The sequence below is a fragment of the Cicer arietinum genome, chromosome 5 (assembly GCF_000331145.2).
Source record: "Cicer arietinum cultivar CDC Frontier isolate Library 1 chromosome 5, Cicar.CDCFrontier_v2.0, whole genome shotgun sequence".
NCBI classification, from domain to species: Eukaryota; Viridiplantae; Streptophyta; class Magnoliopsida; order Fabales; family Fabaceae; genus Cicer; species Cicer arietinum.
In genome coordinates, this window is record NC_021164.2 from 32,566,694 (window position 1) to 32,589,167 (window position 22,474).

The 22,474-nt window shown below is 30.5% G+C and overlaps 2 protein-coding genes across 2 annotated transcripts; both read left to right on the forward strand.

The window, feature by feature from the left end:
• Positions 1–3,088: 3,088 nt before the first annotated feature.
• LOC140920415 (uncharacterized) lies at positions 3,089–6,233 on the forward strand. Its single transcript, XM_073368689.1, has 4 exons — positions 3,089–3,387; positions 3,600–3,888; positions 4,934–5,383; positions 6,066–6,233. The coding sequence occupies exons 1-4, from the start codon at positions 3,089–3,091 to the stop codon at positions 6,231–6,233; spliced, it is 1,206 nt and encodes a 401-aa protein (XP_073224790.1).
• A 3,607-nt stretch (positions 6,234–9,840) lies between these two features.
• LOC140920416 (secreted RxLR effector protein 161-like) lies at positions 9,841–10,308 on the forward strand. The gene has a single exon (XM_073368690.1). It carries the CDS (start codon positions 9,841–9,843, stop codon positions 10,306–10,308), a length of 468 nt encoding a protein of 155 aa, XP_073224791.1.
• The last annotated feature ends 12,166 nt before the right edge of the window (positions 10,309–22,474 follow it).

Below are 22,474 nucleotides of genomic sequence, written 5' to 3' on the forward strand. Positions count from 1 at the left end.
AAAAATAGGGGGACCAAAACTGCAATTAAGCCTATTATGTAACTTGGACAGATTTTTTTTTTTGATAGGTTCTTTATGGTGATCTTCTTTTGACATAAATAAAACATCAATAACTGAAAATATTTAATCAACAACATGTTATGCCACCTGAAAGTGTGACCATTGTCAAGCTAATTTTACGATCAATCGGCGAGTTTTGTTCCACCTCACAATATATTATATCACGTTATATTGATCAAGTTATATATATATATATATATGAGAGAAGTTAACCTTTTATTTTAATTAAAATAAAATAATTATTTGGTTCTTTTGCTATTTTCGTTTCCTTATGTGTTAGATAATTAGTTTATCTTTATCTTTTTTAACGTACAGTTGTGGCCCTCTGAAAGATAAACTAATTAATACGAAAATATGATAACTGTGAGATTAAAATTGAAATAGAAACATTTATAAGGTATTGATTGATTTAATTTTTGATAATTATGTGCTATTTGATATTATTGTGATGTTGGATGTCGAATGAACTTATATGCATATATTTAATTAGATGAGTTTATGTCATGTGATAATAAAATATGGATGCATTGTACCTTTTATATTTATGTGGTGATATGATAATGTATGATTGATATTAGTAATGTTATAAATTTTTTATGAATTAATGTGATGAAGATGATAATGATGTATGATTAATGATAGTGATATTATAAATTTGTGATGAGAATATTGATGTAACACCATATTTGATGAAATTGTGATGATTCTAACTTGTACTACAGATGATGCTCTTAATAGTCTAGACTAACGGGAGGAGATAATAGATATTGGAAATATTTGAAGCTGATGAGAATTTTGGAAGTAGAAATTATTTGTTCATCATGTAGGGAGGGATTGACAAACCTAGTTATTTTTCGATAGGTTCTTTATTGTGATCTTTTTTATCATATATAAAACATCAATAACTAAAAATATTTTACCGACAACATGTTATGCCACCTAAATGTGTGACCATTATTAGGCTAATTTTCTGGTCGGTTGGCGAGTGTTGTTCCATCTCATAATATATTATATAACGTTATATCAATCAAGTTATATATAGATATACGTTTTGTAGATAGAATTTATTAAATTAATATTTCATCTTTTAGAGAAAAATTAAACTTTTATTTTAATTAAAATAAAATAATTGTTTGGTTCTCTTGCTATTTTCACTATTTTATGTGTAAGATAATTAGTTTACCCTTACTTTTTTTCAATGTATTCTAGTTTGAATTTCTTCTAAGAGAGATCAATCATATATAATTAGATAGATAGGGTTATAATTGGAAAACCAAGCTTTGATAAAAAAAAAAGTTATTTTTGATATGTTTTTAATTATTTACTATCAAAGTCTATCTTTCGTCACACTATGTGAAACTAATATATAATGGCATGCTATTGTTTATATCAGATTTAATAAATTTATGCAATGTCACACCTCTAACTTAACTCCTAAATAAAATTTGAATTTTTAATAGTGAGGTTTAGTTTTTAAAATTAAATGACTAATTCTCATTATTAGAAGATATTAATTTCAATGTATATTGTCAGTATAAAATATTAGGGAGAAAACATAAATTCATACAAAATCAAATTGTGTAATACAATCCATTTTTTGTCTATGTGAAATCTCGATTAGTTTGGTGGTTGGTTAAAGAGAAGAGGATCGAACGGGTGGCTTGATCGCGGAATTAAAATAAATAAATAAAGAACATAAACAAATTATGCATTTTGTCATTCTGCACTACCTCATCAAAACCATGGCATGATCCCAATTTGGGGTGACAACCAGGTGCAGCCTTTTGCCTTTTCCTTCTCAAGGCAAGTCCAACAGTAGACATTTTCCCTGATCTCATTTTTGGTTCTAGCACCTTACTTCATGAATGAGAAGTTTGAAATATTTCAATTAGCGGTTGTGTTAGTCAGTTGTGAGTCACAACTTTGAATTGGGTGGTATATAGTAATATCATGTTGTGCATTTTTATCTAAAGGTAAAAACTCTTTGCACATAGTATGCAACACAAGTCGATCACATAATCTATGTCATTAACAAAATACTCCGTAATTGTATTTCAATTTTTTAAGGATATGTTTACACTATCAAAAGAAATCTATTGATCGTCATTATAAGGAGATTGATTCTTGTAAATTTTAATTAAAATCAGACTTGCAATGTGTTGTGTGTTTTTAGATGACTTTGTGTACGGTCACGTTATCACAAGTAAAATTCAAAAATATATTGTTTTTTGAGTAACTTGCGAGTTTGGTTCTCCGATGAGTTGTTCCTAAGATATCCTTTATGACTTTACTCATTCATCCATAACTGGAAAAAATGAGAATGAAAAAATATTCAAGATTTAGGCTTTCAAAATCACCCATCGTGTTGGAGATGTCTTAAGTGAGCACTTAACCAGCCTCAACCATTTTGCATCTAGTCTCCTTTTTTCTGAAGCAACTTATACGATATGTAACACCCCGAATTTTTTTAATTATAATTTAGTAATATTATGATAAATTAATGTTATATATATGTTTTTCGTATTGTCATTATTTTCTATGTGTTTGCTTTTGTGTCTTTACTGTAATAATTTAACTCATTTATTAATATTATTCATTTATTAATATTATATTGAGATTATTTGTTGATTTAATATAATTGTATTATGTGATTTAACGTAATGTTAGGAAATGTATGTATATCTTCATAATGTTAATTTTATAATATTTTATTAGAATGATTTGTTGGAAACAAAGAACATTCTTGGTTTTTAACTAAAAACGGAGAACGTTGCCCGTATTCAGTTTTGTGTAATTCAAATTAGTTTGATTGTTAGTTAGTTAGTTAGGTAGAAGGTAGTTAGAAACAATGTAATAGAAGCTATGTATAAATAACATATTCATCTCAATAAATAAAAACACATTCGTTCCATTCATTCCTTGTTTCTAGTTTACTTCCATTGCAAACAGCTTCAAGCTAACAAGGTTCCGATCCCAAAGAGTGAAATACACGAGTGAAGTGTGAGGATCAAACACGTGTGTATTGAGAATGGGTTCAAGTGCAAAGAATGGAAATTTTCCAGCCTACATGCCACATTTTGATGGAAAATATTGGGATAGATGGAGAGTGCAGATTCGAGCATTGTTTGGATTTCAAGAAGTGTTGGAAATCATAGAGAAAGGTTTTGAAGATCTGGGAGCCAATCCAATAGAGGAGCAGAGGTTGAATTTTAAAGAAAACAAGAAGAAAGATTGTAAGGCCATCTTCATTCTTCATCAATGCCTTGACACGGCCAACTTTGATAAAAAAAATTATGCAAGAAGTGCAAAAGAAGCATGGGACATTTTGTAGAAGTGTTATTCTAGAGGAACCAGGGTCAAAAAAGTGAAATTGCAGACCTTATAAAAATAGTTCAAATTGTTGCAGATGGATGAACAAGAGAAAGTTTCATATCTGATTTCAAGATTGAGGAGTATCACAAATCAGATGGCTAGATGTGGTGAGAAGCTTACTGAAAAAAGAAACTATGTGAAAAGATATTGAGATCGTTGCATCCCAGGTTTTATTATGTTGTGTGTGCGATTGAAGAATCTAAAGACATTTCCGCATTGAGTTTTGAAGAGTTGCAGGGAACACTAGAAGCAAGAGAATTGAGAATGGATGAAAGAAGTGGGGGTAATTATGGCAATCATGCATTGGTAGCATATGCCAACAAGAAAGGAGACCAGAAAAGGAAGTGGAAGAAGAATAAATTCAAGAAACCTGAAGATAAGTCTGAATCTTCATCAAAAGGAGGAAACTTGAGTGGTAAATCAAAAGGAAAATCAAGAAACTTTGACAAGAAGAAGGTGCAATGCTATAACTGTGAGAAGTTTGGACATTTTGCAGATGAATGCTCAAGAATGTTCTTCATCAGACTCAGATATAGTCTTGTTGTTGGCTACCACTAGGGATGGGAATAGGCTAGGTCGTTCGTCAGGGGCCTATGGCCTGGCCTGGCCTGGCCTAGCCTAGCCTATTTAGTAATATGGCTAGGCTTAGGCTATTTTTAAAGCCTATTTATTTAAATAGGTCAGGCTCAGGCTTATAAAAAAGCCTATTATGCCTGACAGGTCAACCTATATATATTTTATTATTTATTAATGTTATTTTTTTATTATTATATTAATAATATTATTTCTTATTTTAAATTCTATCAAAGGCAAACACTCAGTAGTCATTTCATATTCGGTAGTCGTTCCATATTCGGTAGAGATTCCATATTTAGTAGTCGTTCCATATATGGTAGACGTTCAATTAGTCAATCATTGAGTAATCGTTCTATATTTGTTTGAGAGATAATAATGGGTGCGTTTGTTTAAGAAAAAAAAATCTATTCTTTGAAACAACCAAATATTATATTTTAGGGTTTAAAGGATGTTTGTTTCAAATTTTTTTTAAATCATTTTGTTAGAAAAATTATTTTTTATTTAATATATATAGATATATACATTGATATTGGTATGTGGAGAGTATCATGTGGTATGAGTAGAGCATAAATTTTTTTTAATGTGAATAATGTTTTTAAATAGGCTTTCAGGTCAGGCCAGACTTTTAAAAAGATCAGGTCAGGCCGAAAAAAAAGCCTATGATAGACCACAGGCCAGGCTTAGGCCTAAAAAATTAATCGTAGGTCAGGCTCAGGCCTTTCAAATCCTGGCCTGACCTGCCCTATTCCCGCCTCTAGCTACCACAAACAGAGAACGTTTTCCGTTTTCAGCCACAGAAAGAGAACGTTTTCTGTTTTCAGACACAATTTTGTTAATGGCTACCACAAATGAAGAACATTCTTCATCCCATGTATGGTTCCTCGATACTGGTTGTTCCAATCACATGACAAGTCATAAAGAATAGCTGGTAGATATTGATACATCAAGAAGGAGCAAGATCAGGTTTGTTGATCATAGAAACTTGGAAGTTGAGGGAGCTGGCAACATGGTGATTAAGAGAAGAAATGGCAAGACATTAATGATTGAAAATGTATTGTATGTGCCACGAATGAAGAGCAATCTGATGAGCATTGGGCAGCTGATTCAAAAGGGGTTTCAGGTGATCATGAAGAACGATGCCTTAGAAATGTATGATGGGCAGAAGAAGATGATACTCAAGGCTCCTCTTTCAAAGAACAAAACCTTTGTCATAAATATTCAAGCTTCTAATATTCAATGTTTGAAGGCAACAAGCTCAATTGATGAAAATTGCTTGTGGCATTCAAGATTTGGCCATCTTAACTTCAAAAGCTTGTCGCAGTTAGGAGTCAAGAAGATGGTGACTGGGATTCCTATGATTGGTGTCCCTGAGAAGGTGTGTAAAGTATGTATGACAGGTAAACAATCAATAAATTCCTTTCAATCACAAGTGCAAGCAAGAGCGGAGAACGTTTTTGGGGTGATTCATAGTGATATTTATGGACCATTTGAAGTGCCACCATTAGGAGGTAATAAGTATTTCATAACTTTTGTTGATGAATTTAGTAGAATGTTGTGGATTTATTTGATCTAAACCAAAGATGAAGCATTAGAGACATTCAAGAACTTCAAGGTTAAAATGGAGAAACAAAGTGGAGAATCTATCAAAGTGTTAAGGACAGATGGAGGAGGAGAATATACTTCATAAGAATTCAAGGATTTTTGTGTCAAGAATGGAATTGAACATGAGGTAACAACTCCCTACACACCTCAACACAATGGCCTAGCTGAAAGGAGAAATAAAACCATTCTAGACATGACTAGAAGCATGATAAAAGAGAAGGGATTGCCACATAAGTTCTAGAGAGAAGTTGCATCAACTGTTGTCTATATTCTGAATAAATGTACAACAAAGAAAAAGGAGTAGGTACCATAAGAGATTTAGAGTGGAAGAAAGTCAGTAGCGGGGCATTTAAGAAAATTTGGTGCTCTATATTTTAAACATGTACCAGACTAGAAATAAAGAAAGTTGCAGGACTAAAGTGAAGCAATGATCTTGGTAGGGTATATTCCAACAGGTGTATACAAAATATATGATCCTATCAGAGGCAAGGTGGTGGTCAGTAGGGATGTCAAGATTGTTGAACATGAAAGCTGGAACTGGAAACAGAAGCAAATTGCCAACAGCCAACACTGGGACTGGGAGCAAGCAATCAGCAGTACAAACCAATGGAAATAGAGATTAAGAGAGAGTTCAATCAAGCAGATACCAAAGAACAAGAAACCCACTAACTCATTTACAATAATTTGAAGTGTATAATGACAGTGAAGTTGACAGTTGTGGAGATTTAGTACATTTTTCCTTATTTATTGATGCGGAACCTTTAAATAATGAAGAGGCATTGAAGAAATGACCCTGGAAGAAAGCAGTGGTGGAAGAGATCGATGCAATTGAGAAGCATCAAACATGGTACATGACAGATTTGCCTCCAAAACATAAGCAGATTGGAGTAAAGTGGGTCTACAAGTTGAAGCTGAATCTATATGGAACATGTAAGACCCTTAATTTTTTTAAACTCTAATTTATGCAATTTTAGGGTATTTTGTGTTGAATAAATGAGGCATTTAGCCCTATTTTATTTTATTTTATTTTATGAATTAAGTATCAAAAATATATTGTGTTAGAGTTTGTAATATGTTTAATATATATTGAGACTCGATTAAAATTAATTGTTGAATGATAATTTAATTATATTACGAAGAATTTAATATCAGGTAGTTTTTTAAAAAATGTCACTTGTTACAAAAAAAATTAATTTATCGGTCAATGAAATTGCGACGAGAGTAGGTATTTTAAAAAAAAAAGTAATTTAAGAAGTAATGTGCAATGATTTTTTTTAAATATCTATAAAGTTAGATATTTGTTTTGTTGATTTTAATTATAATATATATATATATATATATATATATATATGGATGAAAGAAAGAAAAGGAACGTAAAAACATTTACATGCTGCCTCGCAATATCCCTTCTTCTTCTTTCTCGGTTTTCAAAAGTTTGTGTTTGTTGTTTGAAAATAAAACCATAAACACAAATTTCCATTTTTCTCTTAGATTTAAGCTTCCATTCGAGAAGTGTCAAGAGGAAAAGATACTCCTCTCCACACTTTGGTGCTTGTGACCTAACTTTTGAGGTGTAAACGCGAACGAGAGTTTTCGCCGTATTTGATCGGGGTAGCGAAAACGGTTGAGAAAACGATAACGAATGTAAGGGCTCCTTCCAAGTTTTTAGTTTGCATATATGGACTTTATATGTGTGATTGATGTATGATTAATGTTGTCGATTTGGTTAGTAATGGTAAAAAAAAATGGAATTTTGATGTGGTTGAGTTACGTAATAAGTTATTTTCATATAAATGAGTTTGAACTAAAGTTGAAATTTTACAACAAAAATAGAGAGTTGTTAAAGTTGTGAAAAAGTTCAAATTTTAACAAAGTTAAAGAGTTTGAGCAAAAAGTTAGATTGAAATTAAAATGGTTAAAGTTTGAGCAAAAAGTTACTCTTTAATTACTCTTGGACTAAGTTTGAAAAGAAAAGGTTTAGAGTATTTTATTAACTCCAAATTTTAGGGCTTTAATAGTTGAGTGTGTGTATGTGTGATTTGGACAATTTTGTTTTATTTAGTTTTAACTAAATAATGTTGATTATTTGGTTTTACAAGTTTGGTGTGTGAAAAACATATAATTTTGAGAATTTTGTTGTGGTTGGATAAATTTTAGTTGTGAACAAATTGTTATAGATATTTATGTTTATGTAGTTATCTCGAAAAGGAATCGAAACCGTTGGCACCGAGTTAGCGGTAGGAAGAACTCTGATATATTAATGTTGTTGTTGTGATTAAGTTTTGATGTGATTATGTATTCATAACTGTTAATATGTGCGTTATGAATTTTATTAAAGAAAATATCTTTTGAGTATACTCTGTGATAAGTTTGAAAAATCGCATTTACTTAATGATTGTGGTGAAAAGAGTTATAGTATACTCATCCATTTCATAGCTTGTGGTGACCGTGATGGGCCACAGTGTCAGTCGTGACTGCGATGGGGCACGGTGTTAAGTGGTGACCGTGATGGGCCACGAAGTTAAGTGGTGACCATGACGGGCCACGGGGTGGTTCCATGTCATAATTGGTTCATCTTATCCTTACGAGGATTTAACTAATGTGTAAGGCCTATGATAGGCTACACTCTAGTAAATCGTACTAGCCAGTGAGAGACTGCACCTTGGTAATTTGTACTAAGGCATATGATAGGCGGCACAATTATGATGTACGCCCCTTCGAGGAGAGTTTTTGTTGGAAATTCCGGAATCATGCGCATTGGCATATACGCATTGCATTAGGGTGGTTGGCACGCATTGCATTGAGGTGTAAATTTGGGTTGATTAAGTTTCGATGTAATTATGTGTTCATAATTGATGTTACGAATGTTTTATGTATGATTGAGGTGTGAATTTGTGGAAATTAATTTGGTGTGAATTATGTGTTCATAATTGATATTATGAATGTTTGAAGTGTTAATTGATTCGGAGCCATTTTAGAACTGAAAATTTGCATTTTTCTCAGTTGTATTCGGCTACGACAATGCTGTATTCGAATACGACAGTGATGTTTTGTTAAAAACTCCATTTTCAACTTTGTTTATGCATTTTTTATATATGAAAACCCTTTCGAGGAGTATGCTAAGACGAAAGGTTCTCTTGAGCATTTGAAATATAAGAATTGTGCTAAGTGTTATTTGTTAGCTTTGATTGGTGACCCTTTACATTATTGTGGATCGGGCTTACGCCCTAGGTTATTAGAGTTTGGAGTCGTGCTGGAATTGCAACGACATCGAAGACGTGGCATAGCAATGATTTTGATTTGTAAACGAAAGCAGTGAGGCTTGATGCCACTTGTGGATCCTTAGTACCCAGTCAACCTCAATTAGATTAATGATCAACTTAGGGTTTTATTTATGAATTTTATTTATTCTCCCTTCCTTATTGTCATGTTGTCGCAATGGAACTTTTGTATTTGAAACAAACTGTTTTATGCCGGTTGTTTATTATGATGTAATTATTTATGATTTTTTTCATTTGTGTTACGACATGATATTTTTATTAATTTATTTTGAAAAAAAAATACATCCGCACAGTTAAAAATCGGGGTGTTACAGAACAATTGCTAAGTACAAAGCTAGATGGGTTGCCAAGAGATTCCTACAAAGAGTAGGTGTAGACTATTCTGAAGTATTTACTCCAATGGCCATAATTGAGACAATCAGGCTTGTGATAGCACTGACATGTGCTAGGGGCTGGCTGATGTGCCAGCTTGATGTGAAATCTGCATTTCTTTTGGATGGCTGGAAGAAGAGGTGTATGTCTCTCAACCACCAGGATTTGTGATTAAGGGAAAGGAGGATAAAGTATTCAGATTGAAGAAAGCTCTATATGGTTTGAAGCAAGCACCAAGAGCTTGGAACAAAGGAACTGATTCATTTCTACTTGGCATTGGATTCATCAAATGCACAGTGGAATATGGAGTTTATGTGAAGCATTCCACATTGAATGGAGAGCCTACAATGATCTTGTTATGCATATATGTGGATAAATTATTGGTGACTAACAGCAGCAGCAAGACAATTATAGAATTCAATGAAATGATGAAAGATGAGTTTGAAATGACAGACTTGGGCAAATTGAGCTACTTTTTGGGCATGGAGTTTGCTGAATCTAAAGAAGGCCTGCTGATGCATCAGAAGAAATCATGAGAAGATTCAATATGGTTGATTGCAACCTTACAACCATTACAATGGAGATCAATGCAAAGCTGGGAATAGAAATTGAAGAAGAACTGGTTGATTCGACCTTATTGAAACAAGTTGTTGGTTCTCTAAGATACTTGTGCAATACAAGGCCTGACATCTGCTATAGTTTGGGTGTGGTAAGCAGATTCATGGAGAGACCCAAGCACTCTCATTGGTTGGCAGTTAAGAGAATCATGAGATATATCCAAGGCACAATTGGGCATGGCATTATGTTTGCAATAGATTTGAAACATGAAAATGAAGACTTAGTGGGATATTCATATTCAGATTGGTGTGGAGACAAGAATGATAGAATGAGCACTTCAGGATATGTGTTCAAATTCATGAAATCACCAATAGCATGGAGCTCAAAGAAGCAGCATTTGATAACACTATCATCATGTGAAGCTGAGTATATTGTTAGCAGATATGCAGTCTGCCAATCATTGTGGTTGGAGTCATTAACAACATAGCTGAAGATTGAAATTTGCAGGCCAATTCCATTGCTGATTAACAATATTTCAAAAATAAATCTGGCAAAGAACCCTGTGTCTCATGGAAGAAGCAAACACATTGAGACAAGGTTTCACTTCTTAAGTGATCAAGTTGGAAGAAGCAAGTTGAAGCTTATTTATTGTCAAACTAAAGTTTAGCTGACTGATATAATGACGAAGGCCTTGAGGACAAGTAGATTTAAAGAGCTAAGAAGATTGTTAAGTGTAGAATCACTTAGAAACTTGAATTAAGGGAAAATGTTGGAAACCAAGAACGTTATTGGTTTGTAACTGAAAACAGATAACGTTCTCCGCATTAAATTTTGTATAATTCAAGTTACTTTGATTGTATGTAATCAATTAACTAACTAACTACTTAGTTAGTTAGTTAGTTAAGTAGAAGGTAGTTAGAAACAATGTAACAGAAGCTATGTATAAATAGCATATTCATCTCAATAAACAACAACACATTCATTTCATTCATTCCTTATTTCTGGTTTACTTCCATTGCAAACAACTTCAAAAACTAACTTGAATATCATCATCGTTATCTAATATTTTGTGAAGTAACTATTGGAATATAGTTATTTTAAGAATAGTATTTTATCGAAAGAAATACTAGAAGGTTGTTTGTAGTAGATAAATATTAAAAGAAATTATTTCTTTGAAACAAATAAATAAATTAAAACTCGAGTATTTTTTGTTCTTTCTACTTAAATTTACTTCCTTGATTTGTAATTACTCACATTTTGTAATAGGCTAAACCCAACACCTATCTCTTAGTAAAATTCATACCGATCCATCTTGAGATAAACCTATTTTCTTAGTTTCATGAAACGCACGCAGTCTAATTCTCTTTTATAGTCGTGCCGCAACACACTAAGCTAACATTCTCCAATTTTGTATTGTTCATTCTCTAATATTAAGATAAACAATTCCCTCCCATTTTCACATATACCCCTCAACCAAAAATCGCAACTTCCTTTTTTTCTCCAACGGTGTGCCACCATGAGTTGTATTTCTCGCCACTACGTGATTGTGGTTGGTCACGGTGGATTGTCATATCTAGCCCTTTATGCTTTTGAAAGAATGGCGAACGAAACAACAGTTTTCCGTCCATTGGTGGACGTTTTCAGTAATTTATGATAAGCTCTTTTGTTGTTTAATAAAAATGAAATTATTTTTGAATTCCTCTCGTCAAAACCTTCAATAAGCACTACTCATTTACATTTTTCGATGAAGTTGACGTACCCTTCCGATGGTTCGACGAGTTAGTGAGACTTTTTTTGTAGTTTCTTTCATCGTTTTGCCTACATTTTTGCTCCTGAAATTATTATTAATATTAATATTTAGGCTCCGTATAATTTATCAGGCGTGTCTCGGCGATTTTGTGAACTCGCCATTTATTTTTGGACAGTTCATTTTACGTTGTTTATATGTAGTTTTCGTTGAAAACATCAATTGATTTATGTGTTTGAGATAGCATCGAAATAAGATAAGGGGTGAGAGAACGTTTGAACTCATGAGTATAATATATTGTGAGATGAACAGAAAAATCGTATTTCCTAATAATACATCATGGAGTTACTACGTACAGCGGTGGCCCTTTGAAAGATAAACTAATTAATATGAAAATATGAGAACTGAGATTAAAATTGTAATAGAAACGTTTATAAGGTGTTGATTAATTTAATTTTTTATAATTGTGTGCTATTTGATATTTGATATTTTTGTGATGTTGGATTTCGAATAAAATTATATGCATATGTTAAATTAGATGAGTTTATGTCATGTGATAATAAAAGAAGGATGCATTGTACGACATAGATATATGTGGTGATGATAATGTATGATTGATATTAGTAATTTTATAAATTTGTGATGAACTTATGTGATGATAGTGATGTTATAAATTTGTGACGAGAATATTGAAGTAACACCATAGTTGATAAATAGTTATGATTCAAACTTGTACTATAGATTATGCTCTTAATGGAGTAGTCTAGACTAACCAGAGGAGAGCAAACATGTTGGAAATATTTGAAATTGATGAGAATTTTTAAGTAGAGATTATTTGTTTATCATATAAGTAGGGTTTGACAAGCATAGTGATTTCAGGGAAGTACAATTGAATGAGTCTGATTGTGGCAGTCTACTTTTGAGTCTTAAGGAAAGATTGATAGACCTTGGAGGTTTTCGAGTAGAGAGTTCATAAGTGATTTGGAGGTAGCACTCCAAATGTCGGGAGCTACCAAGCAACACAATTTACCTCAACTGTCGCTTATATGTGTCTCGGGTTGTTGAGGGGATCTATGAGGACATGGCTAATTTGAATTGTCCGTCCACTCAGGTGGCGGCATAGTATCAAGCCTCCTAATCAAGTACTTCAGAGTTAGAATACTACTAAATTGTGAAGTAGAGTGTAACCTCATGCATAGAATTACATTTTCTAGTGATTGTTTTGTTTAATTAATATGTATCATATGCGATAATAGTTTCTCTTAGATGATTTGATGTTCTAGTGAAAATGTTGACACCTAATTTTGTCCGATTTTTACTTTTTATTAGAATAATAATAATAATAATAATAATAATAATAATAATAATAATAAATATATAAATATATGTGAAGAAATATAAAAATAAAAATAAATAATTAGGTCTATAAGCTTTAGACAATCACAAGTGTTTTCAGTTTTTGTTTGCCTCTAATTCTGGATCACACTCTTTTCTAAAATAATAATAATAATAATAATAATAATAATAATAATAATAATAATAATAATAATAATAAATAAAAATAAAGGAAACTGAAAAAAAAATGAATTGATGGTCATAAAAATCGTTGTAATGATGATCAAAATAAATGGAAAAAAAACCGAAAAGAAATGGATTGATGGTCATAAAAATCAGTATAATGGTGATCAATTGAATAGAAAAGAAACCGAAGAAATGAATTAATGGCAATAAGAATCAGTATAATTGAGGCCAATTAAATGAAAAGAATAATAATAATAATAATAATAATAATAATAATAATAATAATAATAATAATAATAATAATAATAATAATAATAATAATAATAATAAATAAAAATAAAGGAAGCTGAAAAAAAAATGAATTGATGGTCATAAAAATCGTTGTAATGATGATCAAAATAAATGGAAAAAAAACCGAAAAGAAATGGATTGATGGTCATAAAAATCAGTATAATGGTGATCAATTGAATAGAAAAGAAACCGAAGAAATGAATTAATGGCAATAAGAATCAGTATAATTGAGGCCAATTAAATGAAAAGAAACCAAAAAGAAATAGATTAATGGTAATCAATTGACAATTATTCTCTTGTCTTTTGTAATCTACACCCAAAAGTCTATAAATAGGCTGCCACAAGAGGACAAAAGGGAGCAGAATTCGAAACACAAATTGAGAGCACATAAAAAATAGAGAGATTAATTGGCAAAAGAGAAGAAGAGAATCTGATCTTAAAACAATCGGTCTAGCAAAACAACAATTCAGGAGTGAGGTATTAATTTTTTTTTCTCTCTAATTTTCTGCTTATTAGTCTTTGTTTTGTTTTGCATCTTTTTTTAAAATATATTTTATTTCGCTTTCTATTTTTTGTGCTTATAAAAAGTAAACTCATGTGTTAAGCTTTCATTTTTTTTTTAAATCGTTTAATCTTAAAATTATTCTCTTTGCAACACAAAAAATAAAAATAAAAAATATAACTAATTGATGTTTATAGGCCGAGAAAATGAATTTCACCATATTGTAATATAATATTCATATTACGTATTTATCAAATAAATAAATAAATCATAACAACAGATAAATGTTTTTACCCTTAGGATTAGAATTAATGGTCGTTGCCGCCAGATGAAATTCATCATCGCTCGCTGCACCATATTACTCACTCTCAATCGTTGGTGGCCTTTGTGTCGTGACATATTCGACAACATACGAGCAAATCATTTAACAGATTAATTCACCGTCGTGCCCATCTGTCTCGTTCACACACCGCCACGTTACGTTTTTTTTTTTTTTAAAGAAAAATTATTTTTTTTTTCTTTATTTTAAAACAAATATAGAAGATATAATCCATGAACAAATATTATTATTATTATTATTATTATTATTATTATTATTATTATCATCATCATCATTATTATTATTATTACATTTGTATTTTTATTTTTTGATACGTATATAAATAAAAATAATAATAAAATCGGTCAACACATAAATATTTTCTACCAAAGAACTATGTGAGTTTTGATTTCCCTATTGCACTTGGGAATACGTAGGAGCAAAGTCTTCCCCTTGTCAAACCAAATAAATAAATAAATATTTTTTCTTCTTTATTTGATGTAAATAATTTATTTTCTTTTGTTTTTTTTTATTATTCTTTTTTTGGGGGTAAAGATAAATAAATAAATGAATAGTATGTATATAATTAATTATAAGGTAACCGTTTTAACGGACGATGTAGGGTAATATTATTTTTCCTATTCGTAATCGACTCTCGAATCCATTTTGTTTTTGTTCAAGAACTTTTACTTTAGATTTTATCTAATTTTCTCTTTTAAAAAAATAAAATTAAATTGGTGGCGACTTCTTTTTCGCTGACAAACTGGACGCGACAGTTGGTGACTTCACTGGGAACTTTTGAGAGTCAAGTCTAATCTAATTAATTATATATAATCATTTTATTTATATTACCCCTATTTGTTTCATTTATTTTCTTATCTTATGAATATAATTATATGTGTCTTGTCAATTTATTTTCATTGTGATGTTTTATTTTGTTTTATTTTATTTATTTTTATTTACACCTTAACAAGATTCACACACTTATGAGTGGGCTTTATACCCGGGTTGAGTGCAAACCTAAGATAAGTTAGAGACTGTGTAATGATAATATTTTCAATGTACATCCTGTTTGGTTGTCATGAAAGTCTCACCTAGAGTTGACATTTTCTAGAATATTTTCATTTTAATAGTTTACCTATTAATTGATTTAATATTTTAGAATTGAGTTGTGTGCTCTAGGAGCCAATTTAGAACTATAGAGCCACCCGTAGTAAAAGTTCACAATAAAAAACCATCATTTAAGAAAAGAACCATGTAAGGAACATGTATATATGGAAAAGAAACTTACTATATCTATATCTCATTTTTATCATAATACATTATATAATCATGCATGTTTCATCTTTTATTTTATTTTACAACATATTTTTCTCTTTCTCTTTATTTTTTTTAGAAAAAGTAATTGTATATTAGGAGGCAGTAAAATATTTCAATTAAATGCATAATCATTGCATTCATTTTCATACATTCTCATAACATTTTCTTTCAAGAAAAAAAAATAAAAATAAAAAGCAAAAAATAAAAAGCAAATAAAACAGCAAAAAAAAAAAAAGAAAAAAGAAAAAAAGTGTCATGATACCCTTACCGAACATGTTCTCGGGTTAAAATCATGGATGAATTGAAGCATACAAATGTTATCTGAATCAACTAAAAGACACTATGACTATATCATGGATGAACATCAATAAGTCTAACAAGATTTTCTAATCATGGATGAATACGTAGAACTCATGTTTATCTCTTGATTTCATAAGTCTAACAATTTTTACCTTTAGTCTAGGTCTACCTCAAGTAACTTGTCCACAAGATCTGAACATGATACTAATGAGATTCATCTTCATCCTTCACCCCCTACATCGAAGTCATGGACATACTTTTCTGGCTTTTCACCACATGTGAACCTCTAAAAGTTGGGTCGTCTATGTTGAACTTTCATCATTATCGCTTACTACTTTAATGTCATGAAAATAATTCACAAATCTAAAGAAAAATATCAAATCTTGTATGAACCTTTAAGGACAATTGAAAAAACTTCGACTAAACATTATGTTGAAGACATTGATGATATTGCATATATTTAATGAGTTTATCCAAGGGGAAAATTCGACAATGAAGATATTATCAATTTCTCTTATGAATTTTAGTTCTGAAGCACCAATAATATTGCTAAGTGTAGAGTCTTACGATACTTTGTTATATTGACACACTTTTGTTTCCTTAATATTATGAATATCACTAAATGCATTTTGTTGTCTCTTCCTTTCTACCCCTCATATATTTAACCATTTATTACCCAACATTATATGCCTTTCTCTTATTCTAAACATGTACCATACATATTTGTAAGTAGTTAATTCATAAATAAGTTTGCTAAGATTTCATTACATAATTTCAGTCATGCTATTAATTCCACTGAAGGGGATGAGAACGATAAAAATAAAATCCTTTATTTGGATGGACCTCCATATGTTGGGACATGCAGTTAACATCATGTTAATTGTAATGCCCCAAATTTTTTGATCTGAATATTACTTAAAAATATTTATTTTCTTTTAGAAACAACTAATTTTTTTTTCTTATGAGTAGTTCATCATGTAATAAATTGAAGATGCGTAAGAAAATAACTTGATATATTTTTTTTCGTAAAAGAACGTAATGTAATTTACAAATATATTATTTATTTATTCATTTGCAAAATTAATATTCCAATTGTTATATCGATATTCATTTATGGTTCAAAATAAAATAAATTCTCTTAAGTAAATTCAAAAGAAACAAAGTCGACTGAAAATTAATGACATTCAATTATTTACTAGCGAATGAAATTTCACTTCCACATTTCTATTGAAAGTTAATGATGACGAATAAATAATTTTACAATGTACCACAAAAATTTTAGTAATACAAAACATTATTTTTAAGTAAAAGTCTCATTTTACCCCGCGCGTGCACCAATCAAACATCATTCATGCAACTTTTTGAGATAATTAGTACATAAATGTTGGTGTAAGGGGTCAGTTCATCCCATAGCAAAAATTAAACCAAATAATAAATTAATAGCCATAAAATATGAATATAAAATCTTTTCGTAATAAAAGATTTAAAGAAATCGATTCTTTAATAGTTCTCAAAGGGGTATCAAAAATAATAAAATATATCTAAATAAATCAAGTAGCAACCGTAGAATAAATAATTATATCAAAATGAATATAACAATAAAATATATGCAAGTTATGCATGCCCCTAAATATATATGATCCAGATATAATCAGCCACACACGTCCATACAGAAGTCACTCATACGAATGGAGAAAAATTAAACCAGCCACACAGGCGTCCACAAAGATGCATATGAAATGTCATGAAATGATAATGATGCTCAAAATGTACATGTCACCACTCACTTAAATAATCACACAAATCATGAACCACTTAAGCAACCACAAAGATAACAATATTTAAAACACAAATCACCAGCCACTTAGGCAACCACAAAGATAATAATATTTAAAATACAAATCATCAGCCACCTAGGCAACCACAAGATAATTATATTTAAAACACAAGTCACCAGCCACTTAGGCAACCACAAAGATAACAATATTTAAAACACAAATCACCAGCTACTTAGGCAACCACAAAGATAACAATATTTAAAACACAAATCATCAGCAACTTAGGCAACCACAAAGATAATAATATTTAAAACACAAATCACCAGCCACCAAGGCAACCACAAGATAATGATATTTAAAACACAAGTCACCAGCCACTTAGGCAATCACAAAGATAACAATATTTAAAACACAAATCACCAGCCACTTAGGCAACCACAAAGATAAAATATTTTAGATTAAATTTTTTAATCACATAAGACATCAAATTTATATTCTCATGAATGTTCATAGTTATAGCTCGATAACTTCAACACATCAAATATGCACGTGAACAAATATCTCAAAATCACCACTTTCATTTTAATAATCCATAAATTCGATTTGACTACGTGTTATTGATAACCATTAAAACTCGTACCACCAAGAATACAATAACAATATAAATTTCATTCCTTTCACTATAAAGTTTTCACCATTCTAAAAATGGACTATTCATTAATGTCTTCAATAATCAATTTTCTCATATTATTAAAATTAAAGAGATATAAAATTTTCATCAATTTCCTCAAGACACATATATTGTTCATAAAAGTCAAGTTTTAAATTTAGAATACTCAAAAAGTCAACACTTAAAATCAAATACATCATAGTAAATATATTACTAACTTCATCATTATAAAAATTATAGCTTTATAATTAAATACTCTAAAACACGTAAAACACTAAACATTTTCACTATAAACATATTTATCAAGATATAATAATAAAAATATAACTCTATAATTAATTTCATCAATATAGAGGTATTAAAAAAAACAATCAAAGCATTATAGTTAATTTCTTTACGACGAAAATCAACTTTTTTCTTTTAAGACATTAAGACATCATATCAATATCTTACGAATCGCTAATTTAATATATAGCCTAACTCAGCATGGGGAAAATCCCTTACCTTAGGCGCTTTCTTTCTTAACATCTCTAAATTCCCATGAGAAATAGCTTATGAGGCAATGATGAATTCAACACCGATAGATATTGGGATTTACGACTTAGAAAATTATTTTATGAGTGTACGAATGACAAATAGGTGTGACAACAAGAGGCCTAATGGAAATGTATGAACGTAATAGCTATTTACGTTGCAGTATTACGATTGAGTTCTTGTCTAAAATTGAAATGCACTTAATTCCAAAATTATGCTACCAATAATTACTATTTATTTAATTTTATTAGGTTATTACAAAGTCAATTGAAATCATGTGTATTTATGTGTACGAGTTAATTATGATTAACTAATAAAGTTCACCATATATTGCAATGTGTCACACCACCCATTTTAATTAAATAAATAAATTAGAGATTATCACATCACCCTTTTAATTTTTTTTTATCTAATAGTTACGAAACCAAAAATTTCATAGAATTATTTTTGTAGACAATTAAAATAAAATTATAATTTTAGTTTAAAAGAGATGAATGCATGAGATACAAAAAGGACAATAGTCTTTTGTCCTCTCTTAATTGCACACAAAAAAACTTATAATTAAATTTATAATCTTCCTTTAAAAAATAAATTAAAGGTGTTAAAAATGAGTTAATGCACATTATGCCAAGAAACACCATGAGTTGTCATCAAATCTTGTCATAAAGGAGAGTAAAAGAATGAGTTAAGTCACTAGTTTTTTTTAGGATGAACCAAAAATATTTTCAAAACACTTATATATAAAGGTTGGGTTTCACTAACTCTATAATATCTCCTAAAATAAATACTTATTTGGTCATAAATAAAACTAACAAACAATACAACTTTTATAAGTTATAATTTAATTAAATAATTCCACTAATATTTTATCAACCAAAACAAATCAAGCAAGACAAGAATGTCACTGCAGGTCACGTATAAAAAATAAAGTCAATGTATCTAACACATCAATTTCATGATTGTCGAAAATAATCAAATAAATAAAATACACAGTTGTCCACGTAGGAAATAATTATGCCAAAAACCATTCTAATGTAATTGTCACACCAAAACAATTAAATAAAAATAAAGGTTATAATTATTCAAGTAAAATAGGGAGTTGTAAATTTTAATTTAATTTCCTTACATGTAGAATAAATTATTAATTAAATAATAAATTACGAAAATTACTAAAAGACACATATATAATATATATGAAAATATGGGGGTGTTATATTAATCCCCCAGAAAAGTTGTTTTATCTTTATCATTATCTAATTGTACTTTGAATATACCAATCACTTGGAGGAATTTGAATTTTGTACCATGACTATTCAAGCTGCCTACAAATCAAAAGTGAAATGTTGAAAGCATATTGGGATTTGACCTAATCGTCATCCAGTTGAATCAAAAATGTAAAATGTGGGATAAGAAGATGATCATTTATATGTACATATTAGACAAATGTCTAAAAATTTGAAGTCATTTTACATCATGTCCTTCCCCTCAACAATATAATCAACTAGCTGACGTTCTAGCTGTTTTATTTTTAATGTTAAAAGTAAGTCCTGATGAAGAATAGTCATTCACAAGAATGAAAGTCACGACCATCCTGCTTACTATCAAATGTAGAAGCAAGCTAGATAGAAAACTCACGTACCAAATATTATCTCGTAACAGTGGGACACCCTTCCTGAGAATCAGACTATAATTGGGGCACCCTTTTATTCTTATTATATAGAATAAATTCAGTGCGACTCGTTCAAACAAAAAATCCCTTTATAAGAGTAATGATCTATGTTGACCAACGAAATTCAAGTCAAGAAAAATGTTGATTGCCTCATATCAAGGAGAATTATTTCAAAATATCTTAAAAGAAGAACATATGAACTTCGGAGCTTCAAAAGAAAGAATTAGCACTCAAGAAGATTTCACATATTTAAAAGGACTAGCACATAAGTGTACTCCCAACCATATGAACCCCAATACAAAAAAAAAAATACATTCAAGTGTGGCTATGATCTACACCAATATGGATCAAGAAGACCTATCACTACTTTCACACATTAATGTTTCAAAAAGTATTACATCTAATTCAAGTCCCACTAGGTTGAAAATCAAAAAGGACGACCTAGGCAAAAATTAGGGTATAAAAAAAACAAATACCCGCTAGGTTGAAAACCTGAAAGGGCAACCTAGGCAAAAATTAGGGTACAAAAAATAAATAAAAACCCGTTAGGTTGAAAACTCAAAAGGGCAATCTAAGCAAAAATTACGGCCACAAAAAAAAGGAATGAAAGAACATCACTAGTTTGATAATCCAAAAAAGGGATGACCAAAGAATATAGCTTACATACACACATCAAAGGTGAAGCTGAACATATTCTGAAAGGCTGTGAATATAGATTGGAGCAAATCATATTTTCCAAAGTAGGTTAAAAGTATGATTGAAATTGTGGCATGAGTTATTAGCACACTTATTTTATGAAAAACTACTAACAAATTGGGTCATTTACCCATATGAGATCACCTTATCTTCTTTTCTTTCTACGAATCATTTTTTTGTACCATATATTTTCTCATTAAATATCATTGTTTGAACCTTCATTCACTATTTTCTTGTGTTATAAATTTTTTTTGTCAAAATGCTTTTTTATGATAATCATATGTTGGGGCACAAATTATGTGAATGTAAAGAGGCCAAAACTAGTATGATGTCTTTACATGTAAGACAGTGGCAACTAAAGATCAAGTCGATGATGTAAGAAAAAAAATATCTTCAAAGATCAAAAGGACAATCACCACTATTTATTTGAAGTGATGCATGTTTTTCATCCATGAGTCTAGGATCATGTTCGTAAAGAGGTGAAAGAAATAAAAAAAATTGAAAAAAAGTTGATTGCAAAAAAAATAAAAAATAAAAAAATATGAAAATGAAGGAAAATATTCATTCATTAAATGCATTCATGACATTTCATATTTAGTGGTTAAATTTAAAGTTGAGACACTAACTCACACCCTATTATTTAAGAGACGGGACATTGACCCGCATCCTCTGATTTAAGAGTAGGGATGACTAACCCTCATCCTCTGATTTAAGAGCTGGAATGACTGGCCTTCAGCCTCTAATTTAAGAACTAAGCCACCCCCACAAAAATTTGATTAATATATTTGTTGATGAATTATGAGTCCCATAGGAAGCTATTACTAAAAATACTAAATGAAACCCACGTCACTCAAGATATCACTTTTGACAAATTTGGAGGCATCGTAAATAACATTACTACTAACAGTCATCTAACCTTCATAGATGACGAACTGCCTGTCGAAGAGAGACCATAACAAAGTGTTGCATGTATCAGTAATGTGCCCCAATCATATGATATAAGGAGTCCATGTTAAAGCTTTCGATGGGAATCGTAGAGAAATGATGGCATAAATTGAACTCCCAATGCAAATTGGTCCGGTCACTTTTGAAATCACGTTTCATTTGATGGATATCATACCCGCCTATAGCTGCTTATTGAGGAGACCATGGATCCATTCTACCGGTGTGGTGCCTCACTGGTGAGTAAGCTTTCCACCACACTGTACATTGAGATAATAGAGTAAGCTCTGGAGACCTCCTTCCAAACACTAGAAATCGTGGGCACCGCTTACATCGAAACGACAAAATAGAACCACATTTATCA